This window comes from Brassica oleracea, chromosome C2, assembly GCF_000695525.1.
Source record: "Brassica oleracea var. oleracea cultivar TO1000 chromosome C2, BOL, whole genome shotgun sequence".
NCBI lineage: Eukaryota > Viridiplantae > Streptophyta > Magnoliopsida > Brassicales > Brassicaceae > Brassica > Brassica oleracea.
The window spans coordinates 947,138-968,804 of NC_027749.1; the positions used below are offsets into that span (position 1 = coordinate 947,138).

The window sequence follows — 21,667 nt, forward strand, 5'->3', positions numbered from 1 at the left end:
AGTCTTATGAGTAAAAATACATAGAATTCATCTCCCAATAACACTAGATTTAGTTAGGATTAGAGACTCAATAATAACTAAACTTTTTGAATAACAAGAGATTTGAATGGATTTTGAAAATTCTTAAACCAATAATAATGGATTCTACTATGATTTTAGAAATCCAAGAACCAATAACAATAGATTTTTAAAATTTACAAACTCTATACAAATTCATCTTCCAATAACCCCTTAGTTTACTCGTCCAAGTATTAAAATGCAATAACGTCCACGTCTAGTCAAAGAGATTATATGACAAAAACTATGAAAGTTTATATATATTATAAGAGGACAAAACAAATTCTCAGTTAAAATATTAATTAGTGTTTTTGAACTACGTATCCATTCAGAAGAAGAATCTAGATTACGTTGACCTTCTAAATATATTATAACTTTTTTAAGTAATCAATCAAAGCCAAATCAAGCTTAACTATATAAAATGTCTCGAATATCAAGAATTTCAGACAGATTAGCTCGTGGCTCGGGTCGAATAATTTTATTCAAACATAGGTTTGCAAGAAACTTCTTTGTCGAAAAACATCTTTATCAGATTACTTTACTTATTACTCGAGTCTTGGGTACCTTCACCAATCACCAATCATATGAACTGGAAAAAAAAAACACAAATGGACCACTAATAAATTGAACATTGGACATTAGTATGTAAGCATTGAAGTTTTGGAAACTATTCGGGTAAAATGATTTCTATGAACTATAGAAGAAGATTCAGACTATATATATATATATATAGGGATATAAATGTAATGTATATTGAATTAAGAAAATGGTACCTCTCTATATAGCTAACAACAACCATGACTCTATGACTATGAGTAGTTGGCAATTGATATATTGTTGACAATTTACGATATTTTAGGGATGCATTCCCAATTAATGGACATACTATTTTAAAAGAAAATTTGCGTAAATAGTAACAATGCATATATTAGGAACTCCTCGAATATATTTTCAAAAGTGCATGAAATACAAAATGCACAGCTGGTGGATCGTTGTCTTAGATCAATGAATCTATAAGAAATCAAGAAAAAAAAATCTTGTGACTAGTTTGTTATTATCGTATAATAATAATTGATTATAACCAGTGTTTTTAAAACCGGACCGACCCGATGGTTGGACCAGATTTGACCTTGAACCGGTTATATAGCCGGGTTGGTCTAATAATTGGTTCGACCATGAACCGGCCATATAGCCGGATTATATTTCAAAGTTATTAAACCAATAAAAACCGCTAAAACTATCAAAAATTTATAAACCATCCATATAAACAAGAAACTAATTTATATTTATAATATTCTATGTTCAAAATTGATTTATATTTTAACTATGCATCATGTTTACTAATATTACATTTATATTTACATACTAAAAAAATATTAAACTATATTATTGAACCAGGTTTGACCCGGTCGAACCATATTGAACCGTGACCCAAAATATTTCCGGTTCAGTTTCCGGTCCGGTTTTAAAAACACTGATTATAACTAATTTGTAATGAAATCCATAATTTAAGTTTCTTCAAGTAAGTGTAGGCCTGATGATTGTCCAATAGGCCGGGGTATTTTATCTGGATTTACAATGCCAGGCCTAGTCCAACTCTTTAAAATTCGTGGCATGACGTCATTCCAAAGCAGGTTCTGGTAAAAATAAGGAACAGACATGCCAAGTAACGTATCCGCTTATGCATTACACTCGTAACCTTTATAATCCCCTCGCCTACGCTACGCGCCTCCATGCGGCGTTTTTTGTTCTTCGTTTCCTGCTTTGGGTTGTTCGCTTTGATTGCCATAACGTACGCGTGGCTCGCGTTTTCGCCGCATATTGGACGCACGGATCATGTGTCCTCTTCTTCGCTAGGTTGCAGAGAGGATAACGAGGGTTCCTGGTCCATTGGAGTTTTCTATGGCGATTCTCCCTTCACTCTCAAACCCATTGAAACCGTGAGTCTCCTGATCTACTCAGTTTCGTGCAAATTTATTAGAATGCAAATCGTTTGATAGCTAGGGTTCATGAGTTTTCATATGTAATGGAAAGATGGTTCTCGTACAGATGAGTTTTCATATGTAATCTTTATTTTTTCAGCAAAAACCATAAGATCATACAAGTAATACATATGTAAAATGTTTTTTTTTGTTTGAATTAATTTAACATTCATTCACAAAAAGGGTTCATGAGTTTTGAATCAACAATATTAACCACATTGTATCTGGTGATTTTGGAAACAGATTAATGTATGGAGGAACGAGAGTGCAGCATGGCCTGTAGCTAATCCAGTTTTAACATGTGTCTCCTTGACCAGTTCTGGCTTTCCAAGCAACTTTTTAGCTGGTCCCTTTCTCTATGTACAGGTATACACATTATAGTCATCTTCATCGACACAAAACAGGTCTTCAAAAATTTGGAGGCTATAGACAATTTAATAAGAATTTCTATTAACAATTTTTTTTTACAATTTTATGGGTTATATATATGTAATTTTTTCTTAAATTTTTTGGAAGTTGTAAGCCAATACTCCACTAGTCTATGCTTAGGACCGATATGCATCATCGACATTGCACTATCTTTGGCTTATCATGAACACATTCTCTAGTGAAAGTGTTATAAGTCTCTTTTGCTCATGTCTCTTTTGTCATTCTTATCTTACCTAAACAGGGTGATACTCTTTACATGTTCTTTGAAAATAAAAACCCCATTACAATGCAAGGGGACATAGGAGTTGCACAAAGTACAAACAAAGGAGCAACTTGGAAACCTCTCGGTATAGCTTTAGATGAGCCTTGGCACTTATCTTTTCCTTTCGTCTTCAATTACAATGAACAAGTAAGAGATCAGTTTCTTACTAGCAACGTTCCATGCATGATACGCACTCATTATATAAACATTTTTTTTTGTTTTCTTTATAATAGATATACATGATGCCGGAGAGCAACCAGATAGGAGAACTTCTTCTCTACCGTGCTGTTAACTTCCCTTTAACTTGGAAGCTAGAGAAAGTCATCTTACAAAAGCCCCTTGTTGATTCCACCATACTCCACCACCAAGGAAACTATTGGCTATTTGGATCAGATCATAGTAGCTTCGGACAGCTAGAAATTTGGTACAGCGCCACTCCTCTTGGCCCTTGGAAGCCACACAAGAAGAATCCTATCCACAACGGGGCAAGAAACGGAGGGAGAGCGTTTTTACATAACGGTAATCTCTACCGTGTTGGTCAAGCTTCCAGTGAGAGTTATGAGAAAAAGATATGCATTTATAAAATAGAGGTTCTTTCTAAGGAAGAGTATAGAGAAGTCCAAGTCCCCTTTGATTTAGAAACGTCTCATAAAGGTCAAAACTCTTGGAACGGAGTTAGGCAGCATCGTTTAGATGTAGTAAAGCTAAGCTCTGGTGAATACATTGGTCTTGTTGATGGCGATCGTGTAACATCAGGTGATTTGTTTCTTAGGGTTTTTCTAGGGTATGCTTCACTTGTGGCTGCTATTACAGTTGTTGTGTTGCTAGGGTTTTTGCTTGGGATCCTGAACTGTATTGTTCCATCAACCTGGTGCATAAACTACTACAAAGGAAAAAGAACCGATGCGGTTATGAATCTGAAGACCGCAAGCTTTGTGTCTGAACAGTTAAGAAGGATGTGTTCTAGGTTAAACCGAGTACCGCCTTTTCTCAGAGGACTTGTGAAACCTAACTCCACGTTTGGAAGATTGACACTCGGTTCGTTATTAGTTCTAGGAGCTTTGCTCACATGTGTAGGGATTAGTTATATATACGGTGGAAGCGGAGCGGTGTTGCCTTACACATTTAAAAGTCATGCATCTCAATTCACGTTAGCAACTATGACGTACGATGCACGTCTCTGGAACCTAAAAATGTACGTTAAGCATTACTCTCGATGTCCTTCAGTGAAAGAGATCCTCGTCATATGGAACAAAGGACCACCTCCTGAACTCACCGAGCTAGACTCGGCCGTGCCAGTTAGAATCCGAGTCGAGAAGCTGAACTCTCTAAACAACAGGTTCAATATCGACCCGTTGATTAAAACAAGAGCCGTTCTTGAGCTTGACGATGATATAATGATGCCTTGTGATACCATCGAGAAAGGGTTTAGAGTGTGGAGAGAGTATCCGGAGAGACTTGTCGGATACTACCCGCGTTTTGTTGATGAGACAATGAGTTATAGTGCTGAGAAGTTTGCGAGAAGTCATAATGGATACAATATGATTCTCACTGGAGCAGCGTTTATGGACGTTGGTTTCGCGTTTGGTTTGTATCAGTCGGAGAAAGCGAGGCTTGGTCGAGAGTTTGTGAACGAGCAGTTTAATTGTGAAGACGTTTTGTTGAATTTTTTGTATGCTAATGTGAGTGGTTTGGGAAAGGCTGTGGAGTATGTGAGACCCTCTTTGGCTATTGACACTTCGAAATTTTCTGGTGTAGCGATTAGTGGAAATACGAATGACCATTACAGGAAGAGAAGCAAATGTCTTCGGAGATTCTCTGACTTGTATGGGAGTTTGTCTGATCGGAGATGGGAGTTTGGTGGAAGAAAAGATGGGTGGGATTTGTAGAAAAACGAGTTGTTACTTGTATGGCAAGTAAATATGATCACGCAGGCTTTGTGTCCCACTCTTAAATCCTTACCTCAACTGGAACACGAAGCAGTCTTCTTACAAGAATGAAGTTAACGTCTCCTTTTGCAGCACTAAACGTCCATGTTTTGGCAACAAACACTATACTCTCTCAACTTAGCTCTCTTGGTTCAAGTCTTTTCTATTTTTTTTTTTTGGTTTTTCCAAAAACAAAGTGTAAATATATTCTTATGAATGTGTTTTGTTCTATATTTTTAAAATATTTATTTTTCATTTATTAAATTTAGATTTAAATAAAATAATTGAGTTAGATTTAGCAAATGCAAAAGTCGCCAAAGTTTAAGTAAGATAATTGAATTATTAACGTCTCTTTTGCAAATTCCTCTAACTTTTTGATTAAATTTAAGTTACATATCTACATGAATAGAAAAATAATTAGATTCGATTAGGGTCAAATGAAAATTTAATTGAAATGGAAAGAGAATAGAGATTGTGTTCCTCAGTTCGGATCGACACGAATATTTGCAATTTACTCATCTCCTAGCCTGTATTTTGTGTACTTTTTGCCATTAAAAGCCCAGTTTTTTCATGTATTCGTGACAAAATTTGCTTATCAAAAACTAAGTAAATAAGAAATTGTGGTACGTATCAAGCAATTTATATCGTTGCTCAAGGAGGGAGGGACTGAATCGAGAATGGCATTAAAAGATGTACCCGAAACCTCACAGCTACATAAGCTGCAACGTTAACTGGGTCTTTCTTCTAAATGATACTTCAAAACTATTAAACTAGTAATTAGAGAACATTTCATACCAAAGTCGTGATTTAACCAAAATTTTAAGCTACTGTAGTAACATTTTACAAATGGACCCATAACCTTACAGCTCTCTATGATCAAAATTTTAATCAACTTATATTCAACATAGATGGTAAACAGAATCGTATGGGAGTTTTAGTAAAACATTTTAAGAAACCACGAATCTATTGTTTGTAAAGCGATTTATAAATTGCAGGAGCTATTATATTTGTAATAATGTAACATTCTCTTCTAAAATTCCTTTTTAGTATAAGAGCAACCAAACTATTGTCTCCCATGTTTCCACTAATATTGTAGACTCATTGGACCACAATTTTCTATTTTCATGTAAGGCTCCAGTCTTTGAAGTTTGAACAAAAACAAAAATGTAAATAAGGCTCCCCTATCTAACAATGATACTGAATATGCATTCAAAGGTAATGTCAGAGAGTTTGACATTTCACCCATCTATATATATGTGTAAATATAAATATACAAGACATGTCTATAAACTGAACACATGAAATTTATTGCTCCCTCTTACTCATAAATGGGTAAACCACACCAATGCAAATCTGTCAAAAAGTAAATGCAAACAACTATAAATATACACAAAACTGTTCGACACTGTTCAAAAAATCTACCTCTACACCAATTATTGGTCACTAGCTTAAAAAATTTAAATTAAATTCAAAACGGGGAAAAGAGTAGAAAAGTAGTCGAATATAAAAACTTGTCGGTCTAAACGTTACAAATAATACAAACTTCAAACACACAATATTTCATAAATATATATTGGAAAAATATATTTTTCGATCTTATTTTCCACATTGCTTACTTGTTATGGATCAAACACGAATAAAGCTCATGGTATCATCATTGATCCAGTCATACTTCTCAACGAACGGGTTAGGGATCTTGGACAGTTCAGGATATTGATCCATGGAATCTTCCCAAACATTTTTACCATCAAGATTCTTAAGAACCTCCCAAACACAGTTGTTAGACTCGAACCCAGCTCCCATACTCATCATTAGTATCTTGTCACCTTTCTTTAACCTCTTCTTAGCTTCCATGTAACCAAGAACATACCACAAACCACCAGAGGATGTATTACCGAACCTATGAAGCGCCATTCTCGACGGCTCAATATCAAACTCCGTGAGCCCTAAGCTTGTTCCGACACCTTCGATAATAGCTCTTCCTCCAGGGTGAATACAAAAATGCTGCAGCCCTGTCTTCAAGTCTAGACCTATCCCCGAGCTCGTAGACTCTCTTTTTGTGGTGGTTCTTCGTTTAATCGCACGTACAATCGCGTAGCGGATCAGTTCCTTGACGGGCAAGACTCTTGGCAGGAGGACTTGGAGGTTCTTGGTTAGGGCACGAGCCGCTGCTTTTTTGAGATATTTTGTTAAAAGGAAGCCTGGGTGACCATCTTTGTCCTCCATCTGCATGCAGCACGAGTAAGCCTCGTCTTCAGCCCCCACGTGGGCACGTGCCACAGTCACGAGCTTCATCAAAGCCCGGTTCTTGAACCTAGCGGCGTTGGTTAACAGCACTGAGCTTCCTCCAGCTCTGAATAAACAGTTTGACAACATCATCGACCTATCTTTACCGCAATACCAGTGAGGACCCATCGTCTCGGTGCTAACCACGAGCGCAAACGCGTTTTCCCGCGTTTCGAATATGCGTTGCACTATATCTATCGATATAACGCTCGCGCTACACCCTAGCCCCGAGAGGTTAAAGGATTTGATGTCTTCCCTCATCTTGTATCTGTTGATGACGCGCGAGGTCAGAGAAGGAGACGGAGCGAAGAGAGAGACGTTGACGACGAGGATGTCTATGTCCGAAGGAGAGACAAAGCCTTTTGTCTTGTGGAAAAGCTTGTCTAGGGTTTCAAACATGATCTCGTCCATCTCAGAGTAAGCGTCGAGGAGAGTTGGAGAGGCTTCTCTGCCTTGGAGGACGTTTATTGGGCCGTAGGTTTCTTCTCCGATGCCTGAACTAGCCATCGTGCGGAGAAGGAACCTGTACTCTTCGAGACCTAAGTGTTTGTTTCGTTCAACGACCTTGGCGCACGTCTCGGTGTCGAGTTTTCTCTCGTCTTTGCCCTTGAAGCACTCGTAGTGAAGCATGTAACAGTTTCTTTGGTTTCTTTTGTTGAGAAACTTGGAGATGTAGAAGACGAAGAGAGTGGAGAGAAGGAACAGAGAAGGGAGTGAAAAGAGCTCCATGGAAGAGAGACCGAGAGAGAGAAAGTGTATTGTGTTTTTTTTTACGTTTCCAAGTTGTGTCAAAGTTGTAGGAAGTGTACGGATTTTATAGAGTTAAGTGACATAGTTAGCTTTTGTCTTAAATTACCTTTGTCATGGAATTATAACTTCTCCACCAACTACTTTTTTTTATTTAAATATAGTTAAAAGAAAATTTAGTATGATTTAAATTAATTAAAAATATTACGTATATATATATTTCTATTTCTTGTGACCAACTTGTTTTGATACGTAAGATTGATAGATAAGTCTCATGCATGATTTATTTTTATAATGGTTGGTTTTTGTTTACAAAATTAAAAATATAATAGCTTAAATATTAAAAAAATAAAATTTTAAATGAAACGTTAATATAGGTTACTAGTTTCTAAGAAAATTTCACATCACTCTGAAAACAAAACACTCTAATTTGCCAATTTAGATACCGAGATAGGTTGTTATAATAAGTTCAAGCCATTGTGTGTGTGCAAATGGTTCAATGCATCTATTTCACACATGTTTAATTATTTTTTAAAATCATCATGAACGAGGGCTAGTTTTTAAATATATGGTTTGTCGAATATATACTTTTACTATTCAAGAAATTAAAAACGATCACCATTGATGAAAACACAATAAAAGAATTCGAACCAGTACTCTCCGCATGCAATCCCAGTCCCAATCTCATGTTGGTTGATGTTGTGTGTCAACTAAGCTCAAACAATCATTGCGTATCAATGTATCATCAAATACATTTGAATATGTTTAAGTCGTCTTATAACCACTACCATAAGTTAATTTAGCGACGATGATATATACATTACACACCTATCGTCTCTGGTCACCTATTTAAATTCAAAAGATAAGAGAACTCATATATAATCCTTACAACAACCCAACCAACATAATAACTATGTTTGGTGACATAAAATTAAAACTCACATATGTACTACGTTGGGTTCGAGATTGAAATTCGACAAAGAATTAAATAATTACTGGAGGTTTTTAGAGGTTGTAAGTTTGTAACTACCGGGCCTCGTAGTCTGGTGGTAAAGGAACCTCGGCTGAGGTGCCCGCCACCTGAGTTCGAGCCCCGGCCACGAGGGGTATTTACATGGGCTGTCTCTCGCCCTCCAGACCACTTCGCGTAACCAGGGGCCCTTAAGTGGACGCTTAAAAATCCTGTAATGGCTTGGGCTTAGGCCCGGGGGGCTAGTCGATCACGCAAAGTGGTCGGATACTAGATTATCAAAAAAAAAAAAAAAAAAAAAAAAAGTTTGTAACATCAAATCACCATGCTTGAATGTCTACTGGTTAATGGGTAAAAGAAAGTAGCATTCATCTGTCAGTGAACCCCATGCGACATGTATGTCCACGATCTCTGATGCTTTAATTTTGAATGGTCATTAATTTTTTTTTTGTCACAACTAAAACTTCATTCATAAATTAGTTTGGTGGGGGCAATAACTCAGCCTCACCCACTTCTTGTTCATACAAAGCCAACGCTCTTTTTGCAATACCGTCTGCCTCACAGTTCCTCTCTCGGGGAATCCAAACAAAAACAACAACATCAAAATACGCAGACAGGAGAATGGTATCTTCTGCTATGCCATAGATCTCCAAGTTCGGACTTCTCAAGTTGATAGCCCTAATCAGCTGAACCGAGTCCGATTCAAAACGTACCTCTTTGAGACAGCGAACTCTACATTCCAGTATCGCCTCTCTCAACGCCATACCCTCTGCAATAAGTACCGAGGCAGTAAAGCTTGCTCTTCTCTTTCCAATGGTCCTCTGTTCTGCATTCATCACAATCCAACTCAGCCCTGCGTTCAAATTAGATCCCAGCCAAGCAGCATCTGACCTAACGACTGTGGCAACCTGCAGTAGTGGCTCTTGATAACGGGCGTGGTGGCCCCTCTCCTCCTGTTCATGTGCATTCTCCCATTCTGTCGCTGAAATGATTGCTTGCGTTAGCGTCTCCACTGGACTCCCAGCATGGTTTTCAAACTTTAGCTTGTTGCGTCTTTTCCATAATGACCACATGATCCAAGGAACTAGTGGAGACTTTGTGAGCCCCGTCGGGGGAAGGCATTTTTGTCCATGAATATAATTCCAATCCGCTCTCAAATCTGTCAATCTGTTAACTTCAATGCTTTCATCAAGAGGGGATGATTTCCACACCGCTCTTGTGAAAGGACAGTGAAAAAGAAGATGATTGATAGATTCAGAGCTTCCGCATCGTTTGCACGCCGGGTCTACGTTGATGTGCCTAGCCAGCAGTCTTTCCCCTACCGGTACAATGCCTTTCAAGCATTTCCAAGCAAACATCTTGACCTTGGGCGCTAATTTCAGATTCCATACCGTTTTTCGCCAGTCAAATTCAGGGGAAGCTTCATCCTCAAGTATCTAGTCGTTGCCTCCGCCATTGCAATATGATACCTTGTTTTCACTGAATATTCTCCCTGCTTCTCTCCAAGCCATTTAAGAACGTCAGGAGCCCCTTTCGAACTTGGTTTAAGCCGCAAAATGCGTTCTTCTTCAAAAGGTAATAAGGCTTGGATGAGGTTCCTATTCCATTCCCCTGAGCCCTCGTGAATAAGATCTCGAACGGTTAACAAAGCTGAGTCTTTTGTAGCTGGGCCCATGGGTCTAGTGGGGGAGTTAAGGCTCAACCATGGATCCTCCCAGATCTGGATAGAAGCGCCATCCCCTACAACCCATCCCAAGTTCTCCAGTAGTAAATCCCTTCCTACAAGTATACTCTGCCACCCATGAGATGTTGTGTTGGGAGGGATACATCTTAGAAGGTTGCCCTTCGGGCAGTAGTTGCTTAGCAATACTCTCCCCAACAATCCTTCCGGTTGCTTCAGCATGCGCTAACTGAGCTTAGCTAAAAATGTGTTGTTGAACGCTCGAATATCTCTAATCCCGAGGCCACCATTGTTCTTTGATAGAGTAAATTTTTCCCAAGCTATCCAAGCCAACTTCCGCAGCCCTTTACGATCATCCCAATAAAACCTGGTCAGTGCAGACTGAATCCTTTTACAGAGAGAGATTGGGAGTTTGAAGCACGTCATTGCGTGCGAAGGAATCGGAGAGAGCACGCTCTGGAGCATCACTAGCTTTCCGGCTGATGATAAGTGTCTATTTGCCCATCCGCTCGCTTTTTGCTTAATTCTATCCACAATGGACGAGAAAAGGTCTCTCTTCCGTCTACCGAAGAGTTCCGGTAAGCCAAGATATTTCCCGGTACCTCCCTCCTTACAGATTTGGAGTTCGCTGTGTACCCGACTTTTTAGGTCTGTCGGTGCCTTACGCGAAAAGGTAATAGATGACTTTTCCTTATTTATTGTCTGTCCTGATGCTTTTTCATATTTGATCAGTATTGACTTCAGGGCACTTTCGACATCATAATCTACTCGGAGGAAAAACATCATGTCATCCGCGAAGAGTAAGTGAGTGAGACGGGGACTCCCCCTTCCTCTTGTGCTCTGTCACGAATGGTCATTAATTATATGTTCCATATATCAACCTTTACGTAGTTAAGCTGTTCTCTCAAACTTGGATACTATACAATATACATACCCAATCTTGCTTATCCTATCAATCAGATTAGGTATATCCACGTATTTATTTCAATTAGTTGTGATGATATACACTATAAAATTAAAAAAAAATAATGTCTCATTACCCTTTATAGATTAGTCTTCAACTCTAGGCTGGGATGAGTTTTGTCATCCTTGTGTGACAAAAAAATTGCAAAATAGTGTTCAAGCCAACTACGTATGTAACTAAAGAGTATACAAACGTGTCGAAATAAAATAAATAAAAAAAAGTATACAACATGTTGGGGATGATTGGAAGGAACGGTAGCCTTATATTTTTGCTTTAGAAATAAATATGTGGATTTTTTTTGCTGTGGCTGTAGATAATTTTGCCGTAGAATATTAGCTGTAGGTTTAAAAAGATTCAAAGACTTACATATAAATTTTCTAAAGCAAAAAATAAGTGTTCTAGATTTATGGTTTTCCATAGCTAAAAATAAATAAAAAGGAAAGAAAAATCTGTAGCTTTAAAAAATCTTTACAAAACATGATTGACAAAATTTTGGACTGTAGAAATAATTTAGACTATAGAGAGATATTACAGCACTTCTAAAACACTCGCCAGTCAACCCCGTTCTATGCGATGTTCCCGCAAATTGACGGGTCTCATATAAATGCGATATTTAATGCATCAATCACTCCGTACGTCTAACCTTCTAACCATCATTTAGTTTTTTTTTACTTTCTTGAAATCGATTGATAACCACTAGCGTTTGAACAAGAGGTGGTTTTTAGGATAATGTTCGCACCATGTTGGATGACCCCATTTTCTGGCACACGACAACACGATCACGTGACCCATGGCCTTGTCGCGTGGTCCGTAGCCACAGCCCCACACATTCAAAGTAAATAATCTTTTTTTTTTTTTGTCAACAAGTAAATAATCTATTCATCAATAGAAAACATAAATTCGAAAAAAAATCCACAAAATAAAATAAAAGGTCACTAATCAAACCATATATATACTTATGGTCATTATCAACCAACCAAAACAAGAATCAGATAATCTAACTTTCTCAATGAAGCTACACATGATCGCATTGCTATACAAGAAGTTAGTTCCCGAGATAAACTATGCTCCTCTTTACTGTTGCTATGCTTTTACTCTGTCAAAAAAAACTGCACACAAGTCGTTGAAACTAGGGCCAATCTAGTGAGACGTGTAGTAGACCGACTCTCATTCAGCTGTGAAGTAGCTATCGTAGATGGAGAGTTTCTCAAACGCCTCGAAGTTTGCTTTCAACCCAACAAACTGGCTCCCGTTCTGAGCACAGCAACCCGCATCAGGCCATCGACAAGTTCCTTCTCTGGCACGCAACGGACACAACAACGCTTCGCAAACTTTGTCTTCACTCACTGATGAGATAGATTCCGAGACATCATGGGGAATCGAGTGAGAACATTTATGTGGCCCGTCTTCTACTTCAACCGTGCAATCTCCGTTCCTTGTGAAGTTAACTTTGCAGCCGAGTGACTGCACGGCTCGTGATATGACACCGCGCTCTTTGATAGCTTTCTTTGCCGATTCTTTAGCTGCACGACTTATATTCCTTTCTTTCCGCAGCTCTTCGTTAAGTGACTCCACTGTAGAGGATAAAGCATCTACCTTCCTCTCTGCTTCTTCTTTCCCCTGTTCCAAATTTTTCCAACACAAGAAGCAATCAGACCCTGACCATAATAGCATGTTAAGGCCGATGAATTTACCTTTTTCATCTCTAAATGCTTAACAGACATGGCTCTGCATTGGACCTCGGTTTCTGAAGCATCCGGTTCCACAGGGCAGGCCCAGCGAAGGTGGAACTGGGGCCAGAGAGTCGGGGCTAGAGCTGCAGCAGGAGGTAACAATGCGCCGTTATATCTTGAGGGATCGTAAAGCGGGTTGCAATGTGCATGAGAAGTTCCACCAAAGGAACGCAAATCAGTTAAGTAAGCCCATAGGCATCCGCTGGATTCACTAATCCTACATTCTTGCCTCTCCTTTTCACTGTAATCATCAAGAAAGAGTAAAAATATATACTAAACTGGTCTGTGACGGTCACTTACTATGATGAACTTCTAACTTTACAACTAAACTACCGAAGAAAGTTTCAAATACGAGGTTACCTGTTGCACAAGAAGTTCCCAAAACGACATGAAAGCAAGCAGTCCGTGAAATCTACCAGGAAAGTCTGAAACAGAATATTGAAGGGCAGAGAATAGCTTTAGCAAAAAAGTTCATCATGACACTATCAGACATCTGCAAACAGTCTTTATACTTACCGGAGAAAACTCGAAAGCACAAGGATACATCCGCATCAGCTGTGAAACGCAATCAACCCACTGCAAACATAATCAACTATTGTTAGTAGATCTGCCACACCAAAAAGGAATATATAAATGCAAGCAGGAGATGCATACCTGCAAAAATATAGGAGAATAGTTGTTCAAACCATGTGAAGAGCCAGGCGATTGAGTAGCTGTTGATCCTGAAGTTTGCCGCACTGGAGATGAAGGGAAACTCCTAGCGGAAGAAGATTGAATTGGTAATTCAAAACTACCAGATCCAGCAACGTTGGGCATTCCTATACGATCTGAAAATGGGTGACCGAATGCTAACCAATCCTTTTCGACGAGAGCCTGATGCGAAGTCAGAACAGGAGAAAAGATTAAGTAAGACAATGGTGGATCAAACAAAAATCTAAGAAAGGCAGCTTATGCAGGTGAATTAGCTGGTAAGAACGTCTGAAATGTTAGCATTCGCTACATAGTATTCTATGAGTAGACAATATCAAGTTAAAATCCTAAACTTGAAATCTATAAAATTCGTAAATTCAGTCAAAACGAGATCATTAATCCAGAAAAGTATACCTGAAACCCAGCAAATGTTCTATAGTATGGATCAAGTAATAAGCATGCAAGAGAAACCAGCTGAGTTGTTCTGTCCCATCCATCACTGCACAAAGACATTACAATTCACAACTCGGGATATAAGAATAATTCTACTGAGAGTAGTAAACTGCATGAATTAACAGATTGATTTGTCTGCTTGAGACAGATGCATCTTTGTCTTAACACATATAAACATTGGTATAGCCTAGTAAAACAGATCAGTGGCCTTAAGTTAGCTAACCTGCAGTGCACAAGAACTGATGCTGACTCCATAGCAACACGTGCAGCAATCCAAGCCACACCAGCTAAGATGCTTTGGATGTGGCTCAGCCAACCACTTTCTCCAAGCAAGGATACTGAAGCAGACATACTACTGAGATTACCTCCACCCCAAGTCCAGCCACCATGTCTCTATAAATTTCAAACAAACAGATATCTCCACCTTTAGCAACGGAAGAAAGATTATGGTTCCAAACATTCATTTGAACGTTGATGTAAGATCATGTCAACATGCTTTAAGCTTAATACAATAGAAGCATATTTGATTTAGTTGAACCACCTAAATGTTATTCCCTTGAAGTTACTTACCAAGAATGATGACGTCCCATCGGATGATGTTGTACCGTGCATATCTAAATAATCCCTAAGGCGGGAAAAGCTCTCTCTCATTGCATGTATGTTGTCTATCCCAAAGAACACAATCTGAAGAGAAACAGTGTCAGTAAGAACATTTCACGACGACAAAAATATTGAGCTTCAAACCAGGTCATACTTCAGATTGCAAATAATTTGAAGATGATTCTGAGCCTCCTCCCATTGCTCCATTTGCTAACGCATTTTTCCTAGGTCTTGCATCTGCGATGTAAAGCTTCCTATGACATAAAAACAAAACGAGAGTAAGTGCATTTTTTATAACAAAATAGCAGCATTCAACCATATAGAAGGAAGATATGAACCAACAGACTATTATTTTATTCTACACAAATAGACCTTTCTGAATATTTCAGAAATCATCCCACGCTCAATTGGGCCAACAGTTATATGCATATGCAATTTATATTTTCTACTAGCACTCTTTTTCAGCAAACACAAAACCATACAAGAAATGCAAGCACAAGGAAGTGTCATGGGCTTAAAGATGATATAAAGGAGATCAGTGCTTGCAGTGTCATGGGCTTAAAGATGATATAAAGGAGATCAATAGTAAATCCAAATGTTAACTTTAACCAAATGAGAACGAACATAGGAAGCTCACCGTGGTGCTCCCTTGTGACCAGCTAACTGAGTGCAGAATGAAGCAACAAGTTTTTCATCAAAGTTACTGTTGAAAAAGAGCAAAACATAAGAAACTTCAGAATCCATCACTTCAAGCACTTTGAGATTCAAAATAAGAAACTCAATTATCATGAAAATTCTGGCATGAAACTGAAACTTCTATGTACCTCCTCATGTTCATCATCAGACCAACTAAAGGTTGTGAAGAGCGAGCAATCACAGCTCCAGTTCCTGCAATTAAAGAAAGAAACATGTGTAAATGCGGAAGCTATACGAACAAAATTCAAATGGAAGCAACAGAACAGCTGCATTTCTACCTGGATGGCACCACGAGATCACGGGCAGGCGACTTTTTGCCCGGAAAGTAGACGCTTGGGTCAGCTCTTCATCACTGACATAAAACATACAGTAATTTTAGTTCAAGACTATACTTTCCAGGAAGATAGTTTAAACAAAAAAAAACAGAAACTCTAAACGCTGGTAGAGACCAAATTAAACTCTTTTCATTCATGTTCAAAGAATCAATGTCCTACCTAATGGATTTTGGAACCATCAAAGCAAACGGATAAGTCGGACACAAGTTATAATTCGAGTTCAAGTCAGTTATCCGCCAAAAGTCATTGGAAACTGAGAATGAACCGTCTTTAATCATATTCATTGACGCTCGCAATGAACCTTTTCCGAGAAGTCGAAAATATTCGTTAAGCAATCTTTCCTTTGGGTTTTTGTTGCCGAATTTGGAAGGCCCACATGTAAAAGCATAAAGATCCCATACTCTCTCTAGATTGCTACACCTCAATAGTGCATCAACTAGAGAACGCCTCTGCAAAGTTATACCAATAGAATCAAATAGGGCTGCAAAAGGAAATGCAGAATGCAGCAATATAGAGGAAAAAGAGAGTCAAAGTTTCACCTGCTTGGTTCCAGGGCGAAAACCATAGACAATTATCCTCATATCTTTGCCTGCGAAATGCACATGATTCACAAGAATAGTTTCAAACTAACATAAAGAAGGTGTTAGATAACACGGTAACAAAATCCCTTCAACCAACATTATTGCAGTGGTATTTTAATATAAGGCGTATGAATCTGATAAAACAAAACTACTGAAATCAGTTTTAGCAAATGGTAACACGGAAACAACATACCAGTGACCTGTAAAAGACGTTTTGGTGGATTCTTGGTGGACTGATGTCTGCTTGAATGAACTTTCTGCACCTACATACATCAACAACGACACAGAACAAACAAATTAAAGCCCATCTTCACTAAGATTAAACTCAAAACGTTACTAATAACTAAAACCTGACCGTTTTGTTAAACTTCTCGATAGCCACCAGTGGAATAGTACCAAGTGGAACAGGATCTCTGGTTCCTTCCCTCTTCACAAAGATTAAACAAGGATTGATTGATGTGATGCACCATTTTAAACATAACAAGACACAAAAGAAGAAGAAAGACAAGCCATAATACCAAAAAAAGAATACGGAAATTTGTGAGTAAGAGGGTCCCCGCTTCATTGGTGTTTATGAGTATAACTCCACAACACTGTAATCAACAGCCATAACAAGAATATAAATAATTTTTCAACAAACACACACACACACACACAAAGACTCTCTGCAATACAATAATCTTATATAAACCGCCTAACTACCTAGCGATTTATTTAACATTGCTAATTTTGAAGGAACGCTAATGAGATACCTCGAAGGTGATCCTCTCAGAATCCAGCAAGCAATCCAAGTTTGAGTACGAGCTTGACCAAGAAGCTTGCTGAAAAGAGAAAATAATTAAACATTAAACATTAGGCGTCAATCGATTAACCCTAATCAATACCCAATAAACAAGATGAGCAACACGATTGAAAAAGTTAAGAGAGGTATACATCGAGTTTGGTCCATTCAAGCACGTCCCAGCTTCCGGTACCTTCCATCTTCTCCGAAGAATATCGCAGCGATCGTAATCGCCTAGAGGAGTTTCTCGGCGCCGTCATTTAAACGGTGACGAGGCTTCGCCTTTCTCTGCCTCTTAACGGTGGGAAACGACGGATTTCGCACGCTGCCTTTTGTTTCGCTGCGAAGACAATGAGACTCTCGAATACGGCGTAGTTTCTTCCGTACGGCCAACGCTTTGCGTTTTAGACTTTTTTTTGTTTGATTAATAATGGGCTTTCTTACCTATTTTAAACAGATTTTGTTGATAAAAAGTCCTCTAATGGAAAACTTGAGTGTAGTTTCGGATAATTAAAATTTCAGCAAGAGAAAAATTGGATAATGCAAAAATAACAATAACAATGTTTTAATTATAAATTAGATATATATATATATTTTAAATCGTATTATAATATCCCAAAATGAATTTAAAAACTGAATTTGTATTTGCATGTGTATGATGAACCATATGTATATTTATGATCGTATAAAGCAAACACCATACGCATTCGTATTGTATGCAATATACAAGAATATTAATGGTGTAACCGTATACGTAACTGAATTTTGAGATTTTTACCAAAAAAAAAAAAACTGAATTTTGAGATTTGCGACTTATGAATTGGTTTCCATGAAGAACCCACACCAGTGACATCACCATACGAATAAACTCTGACCGAGGGAACAACAAGCAGGAGTTATAATAATACAGACATAACTTGAACAAGTCGGAACTTAAAATCCCCAAATCAAGGATTCTTCTGTATCATCACCATTACAATAATCAAAAACAACCTTGGCACATACGTATATGCAGCAGTAGTATGTATCATCTCAACCACAATAAAATCTCGTAGAACAATATACAACGCATCATCACATCCTACTACAAGTCAGAATAGTTAAGGAGATAAAGATAAAAGAGACGCTCACATACATCATAATACCTCTCGTGGTAATCTAGCAATGTAACAGCTTTTCGTCCTCGGGTTTGGTCCAAGCTGCACGGTTTGGTTGAGTTCCAGTGCCAGTTTAGGTCAAAGAAGTAGTAAAATAAATCTAGTCTTGGAAAGCTTCGACTAGTTATCTGTGTCTAAACATTTCTCAAGGGTTTGACTACTAGTACACTCTTGAAGAGCCTTGGCGTTAAGCTCTCTGCCATATCTCCAGACATAGTTGAGCCCGACAAGAAGCTCCGTGATGATGGTTTCTGTTTTCTGCTGGTTCGCAAAGAAGAGAGTCTGCGCAAGAACTATGTGCGTCCTCGAGACCAAGCTTTGGTTCTCGTAGCTCCTCTCAGACTGCCATTTTATCATGTTGTGAGCTAACGGACCCAACCATTCCAAGATGCCCGCCATTGCGTCTGTCCACTCCTTCGCTAGCCCTGGATCATAAACCGCGGAAGAGCTCAAGTTTTTCGAGTAGGGCTTTAGCTCCTCTCTCAGCGATTTTCTCACGCTCGCAGGTAACATGTTGTATAGGTCGTCTCTCGCGTCGTCGCCTATCAGATGAGGAGATGCAACAAACCTCTCTATCACGATGATGACATTAGCGTAGTGTAACGCTAAGCAAGCGGCGCCGAGGGTGTTAGGAGCAGCATCTGACAACTTGGGTCTTTCAACGTGGACAGTGTTGGAACTTCCTTGATGATGCTCGGCGCTACTATGCCTAGCTCCGTTCTGGGTCCTAGTGCTGAGAGGAGTGATACCGTCTTGAGATACCATGCATCCTTTAAAGGGACCAACCTGTGTTAAACGGTTGGGTTTTGACTGCTTTTTCGCTGAGGAGACCGAAGGCCTTTCCGGTGTCTGCACCACCGTCTTCTTGTTGTGTTTGCCCATTCCCATAAGCGGTCCTGATTTGGAGGTGAACTTCCCGAGAGGACCCGAGTAAAACTTGAAACGTTTGTTCTTTTCTGGGGCAAGAGGACCTGACTTAGGGGACTGGGTAGTGAGTGAGCCCGAGAGGAAATCACCCATCTTCGTGGACTTTGTAGCAGCTGAGCCTGACGCTGGACCTGTAAATCTCCCAAGGGGACCAGAAGCAAATCTAGGAGGACGGGTAGTCTCGGACTGGTGCGTCAAAACTGTGGAAACCGAGTGGCCGCGAGCGATGAAATCAGAATCCGCAGAGCTAACATCGCTAGCCTCTGCTCTGTAACTAATGCCGAAAACATGTTTAGTCCTAGTCAAGATTGTGAAAATCGATCTCACCAAGAGAAGGACGGTGTAGTCATAAGTACGGTTCCAAAGAGACACCTCCCTTAGATTCTTCACTTCATGTTTCTTCCACGTGACTTTTTTCTTGTACTCCACTATATTATCGGTTGCAGATTCATTGCTCTGCCTTCTCTTGAGACTCTGCTCAAGCTCCGTCAGAATCTCAGTCTCCTGGTAAAGACTCGCATTAGACGAGATAAACCGCTCCATCCTCTTAACCTTTCTATCCATTTTTTTCCACCCAAACTGCCACCCGTAAGGGTCAGCTCCCGTCTTCATCATCTCGCCGAAACAACTCTCGAAGCTCTTCAGCTTGGGATCGTTGCATTTTACAGCGAGCCTAGCAACAGCTTTCGCTACGTTCTCAACGTTCTCCATCATCTCGTCGCGTATTAGCCTCACGATGAAGTCATCGTCATCTGAAACTAGCTTCTTGATGCCCGCGGAACGCGTTATCTCTTGCCTGAGCCTCGCAACGTTCTTATCGCTCAGGGACTGCCATAGATGAACGAGTTTGGAGAGTAGACTCGCGACCTCGAAGGCTAATACTCCAAGCACATCCTTCTCTTTATGACCTTCGTTTTTCTTTGGGAATTTCCACAGGTTACGAAACCAAGTCTCTGAAACCATCCTCTCTCGATACAATCAACAGTGTCTCTCTCCTACACAATGAATGAACAATCTGTGAACCAATACAAGTGAGGAAACGAAGAATCAATCATTCACATCAAAAACTCGAAATCTCGAGGTGGGATTATCATCAAGAAAACAGCTCTTACGCACGTAATATGAAAGTTGGAGAAATCTAGCAGCTCAAGTTACGTGGAATCTCCAATCCTACCAACTCTCTCTCTCAAACTGCTGCGTTACAATCAACAGTGTCTCCTACACAATGAATGAACAACATCACGAACAATCTGTTAGCCATTGAAACGTATAATCAATCAATTCACATCAAAAAGTCGAAATCTCGAGCTGGAATCATTAAGAGAACAGCTCTTACGCACTTAATATGAATCGATTTTGCTGAAATTAGGCGAAAATCTATGCTACAGAGCTCAAGTTACGCAGAATCGCCAATCCTACCAACTAACAAGTCTCTGAAACCATCCTCTCTCTCAATACAATCAACAGTGTCTCCTACACAATGAATGAACAACATCAGGAACCAATCAGGAATCATTCACATCCAAAATTGAAATCTCGAGCTGAAATTAGCTCTTACGCACGTAAATATAAATCGATTTAGCTGAAATTAGGCGAAAATCTATGCTACAGAGATCGAGTTACGCAGAATCGCCAATCAAAATCACGAACAATCGGTTAACCAATACGAGTGAGGAAACGCAGAATCAACCATTCACATCAAAAAAAACTCGAAATCTCGAGCTGGAATCATCAAGAAAACAGCTCTTACGCAAGCAATACGAATCGATTTAGCTGAAAATTGGATGAAATCTAGCTACAGAGCTCGCCAATCCTACCAACTAACCAAATCGAGCTTCTAAGAAAAGAAAATCTCCAGCTGCAGTATGTAAACACGGCCTCGCGAAATCACTAAAAGGCGTATGAACGATTCGAATTGGAATTGTCGGCGAATCGAGAAACAGATATGGAAACAGAAGAGGCGTCTGCAAACGAGGAAGCGCGTAGAGCGCGAGAGGAGAAGAAGAAGCTTACCGATTATTCGAGGAAATGATGGGAGTCAGAGAGGAAAAAATTGGCGGAAGAGAGGAGAGAAAGTGGCGAGGAAGGTGCAGTGAAAGACGACTATAGCCACATCCCACATGGAAGAGAGAGAGAGAGAGAGAGAGAGAGAGAGAGAAAAAAGTTAAAGCAGGAAATTATGGGGAGAGAGAGAGAGAGAGAGAGAGAGAGTCAAGTTCGTGTGAAAGAATCCTATATTTGCCTTTTTAATCTTTTTTTAGTTTCAGTGCTTTTGGTTAAGATTATTACGTTTTTCGCGTTGAACTTTTATGATTGTGACTTTCTAGACCCCAAATGTTTTTTTACAAAGTATTTTTCATTTATCCATTCTACTAAATCAAAATTTGGTTGATAAATTGGTTGCTACT

General features: G+C 39.2%; 4 protein-coding genes across 21 annotated transcripts; 1 reads left to right on the forward strand and 3 right to left on the reverse strand.

Moving 5' to 3' along the window:
• The first annotated feature begins 1,767 nt into the window (after window positions 1-1,767).
• Window positions 1,768-4,787, forward strand: LOC106326113 (glycosyltransferase family protein 64 protein C5-like). Its single transcript, XM_013764137.1, has 4 exons — window positions 1,768-1,997; window positions 2,283-2,405; window positions 2,710-2,877; window positions 2,964-4,787. The coding sequence occupies exons 1-4, from the start codon at window positions 1,791-1,793 to the stop codon at window positions 4,617-4,619; spliced, it is 2,154 nt and encodes a 717-aa protein (XP_013619591.1). The 5' UTR covers window positions 1,768-1,790; the 3' UTR covers window positions 4,620-4,787.
• A 1,057-nt stretch (window positions 4,788-5,844) lies between these two features.
• Window positions 5,845-7,726, reverse strand: LOC106320798 (3-ketoacyl-CoA synthase 21). The gene is made up of 2 exons (XM_013759154.1): window positions 6,275-7,726; window positions 5,845-6,011 (listed from the first exon to the last, which is right to left on the reverse strand). Exon 1 carries the CDS (start codon window positions 7,671-7,673, stop codon window positions 6,285-6,287), a length of 1,389 nt encoding a protein of 462 aa, XP_013614608.1. The 5' UTR covers window positions 7,674-7,726; the 3' UTR covers window positions 5,845-6,011; window positions 6,275-6,284.
• A 4,498-nt stretch (window positions 7,727-12,224) lies between these two features.
• On the reverse strand, window positions 12,225-17,575 carry LOC106325643 (phosphatidylinositol-3-phosphatase myotubularin-2-like). Its single transcript, XM_013763691.1, has 19 exons — window positions 17,328-17,575; window positions 17,147-17,215; window positions 16,913-16,987; window positions 16,750-16,821; window positions 16,588-16,657; window positions 16,353-16,402; window positions 15,973-16,262; window positions 15,757-15,830; window positions 15,607-15,670; window positions 15,420-15,485; window positions 14,937-15,036; window positions 14,753-14,866; window positions 14,406-14,575; window positions 14,144-14,228; window positions 13,694-13,912; window positions 13,556-13,615; window positions 13,400-13,464; window positions 13,001-13,280; window positions 12,225-12,926 (listed from the first exon to the last, which is right to left on the reverse strand). Exons 1-19 carry the CDS (start codon window positions 17,433-17,435, stop codon window positions 12,474-12,476), a joined length of 2,484 nt encoding a protein of 827 aa, XP_013619145.1. The 5' UTR covers window positions 17,436-17,575; the 3' UTR covers window positions 12,225-12,473.
• A 452-nt stretch (window positions 17,576-18,027) lies between these two features.
• LOC106325644 lies at window positions 18,028-21,476 on the reverse strand. 18 transcript variants are annotated; one of them, XM_013763692.1, is made up of 4 exons: window positions 21,273-21,476; window positions 20,600-20,732; window positions 20,376-20,477; window positions 18,028-20,254 (listed from the first exon to the last, which is right to left on the reverse strand). In XM_013763692.1, the coding sequence occupies exon 4, from the start codon at window positions 20,220-20,222 to the stop codon at window positions 18,453-18,455; it is 1,770 nt and encodes a 589-aa protein (XP_013619146.1). In that variant the 5' UTR covers window positions 20,223-20,254; window positions 20,376-20,477; window positions 20,600-20,732; window positions 21,273-21,476; the 3' UTR covers window positions 18,028-18,452. The 18 variants fall into 18 exon arrangements, with proteins under 18 accessions (XP_013619146.1, XP_013619147.1, XP_013619149.1 ...); XM_013763693.1 differs by having other exon boundaries at window positions 18,028-20,274; window positions 21,273-21,451; XM_013763695.1 differs by having other exon boundaries at window positions 18,028-20,249; window positions 20,375-20,477; window positions 21,273-21,451.
• Between the last annotated feature and the right edge of the window lie 191 nt (window positions 21,477-21,667).

Bases quoted from the DNA above. Each gene is read 5' to 3' on its own strand.
- LOC106326113 (XM_013764137.1), top strand. From the start codon at position 1,791: ATGCGGCGTTTTTTGTTCTTCGTTTCCTGCTTTGGGTTGTTCGCTTTG. The intron at 1,998-2,282 runs GTGAGTCTCCTG...TTTTGGAAACAG, and splicing joins CTCTCAAACCCATTGAAACC to ATTAATGTATGGAGGAACGA. The intron at 2,878-2,963 runs GTAAGAGATCAG...TCTTTATAATAG, and splicing joins TCTTCAATTACAATGAACAA to ATATACATGATGCCGGAGAG.
- LOC106320798 (XM_013759154.1), bottom strand. From the start codon at position 7,673: ATGGAGCTCTTTTCACTCCCTTCTCTGTTCCTTCTCTCCACTCTCTTC.
- LOC106325643 (XM_013763691.1), bottom strand. From the start codon at position 17,435: ATGACGGCGCCGAGAAACTCCTCTAGGCGATTACGATCGCTGCGATAT. The intron at 16,988-17,146 runs GTATCTCATTAG...TGTTGATTACAG, and splicing joins CTGAGAGGATCACCTTCGAG to TGTTGTGGAGTTATACTCAT. The intron at 16,658-16,749 runs GTCAGGTTTTAG...TGATGTATGTAG, and splicing joins TCGAGAAGTTTAACAAAACG to GTGCAGAAAGTTCATTCAAG.
- LOC106325644 (XM_013763692.1), bottom strand. From the start codon at position 20,222: ATGGTTTCAGAGACTTGGTTTCGTAACCTGTGGAAATTCCCAAAGAAA.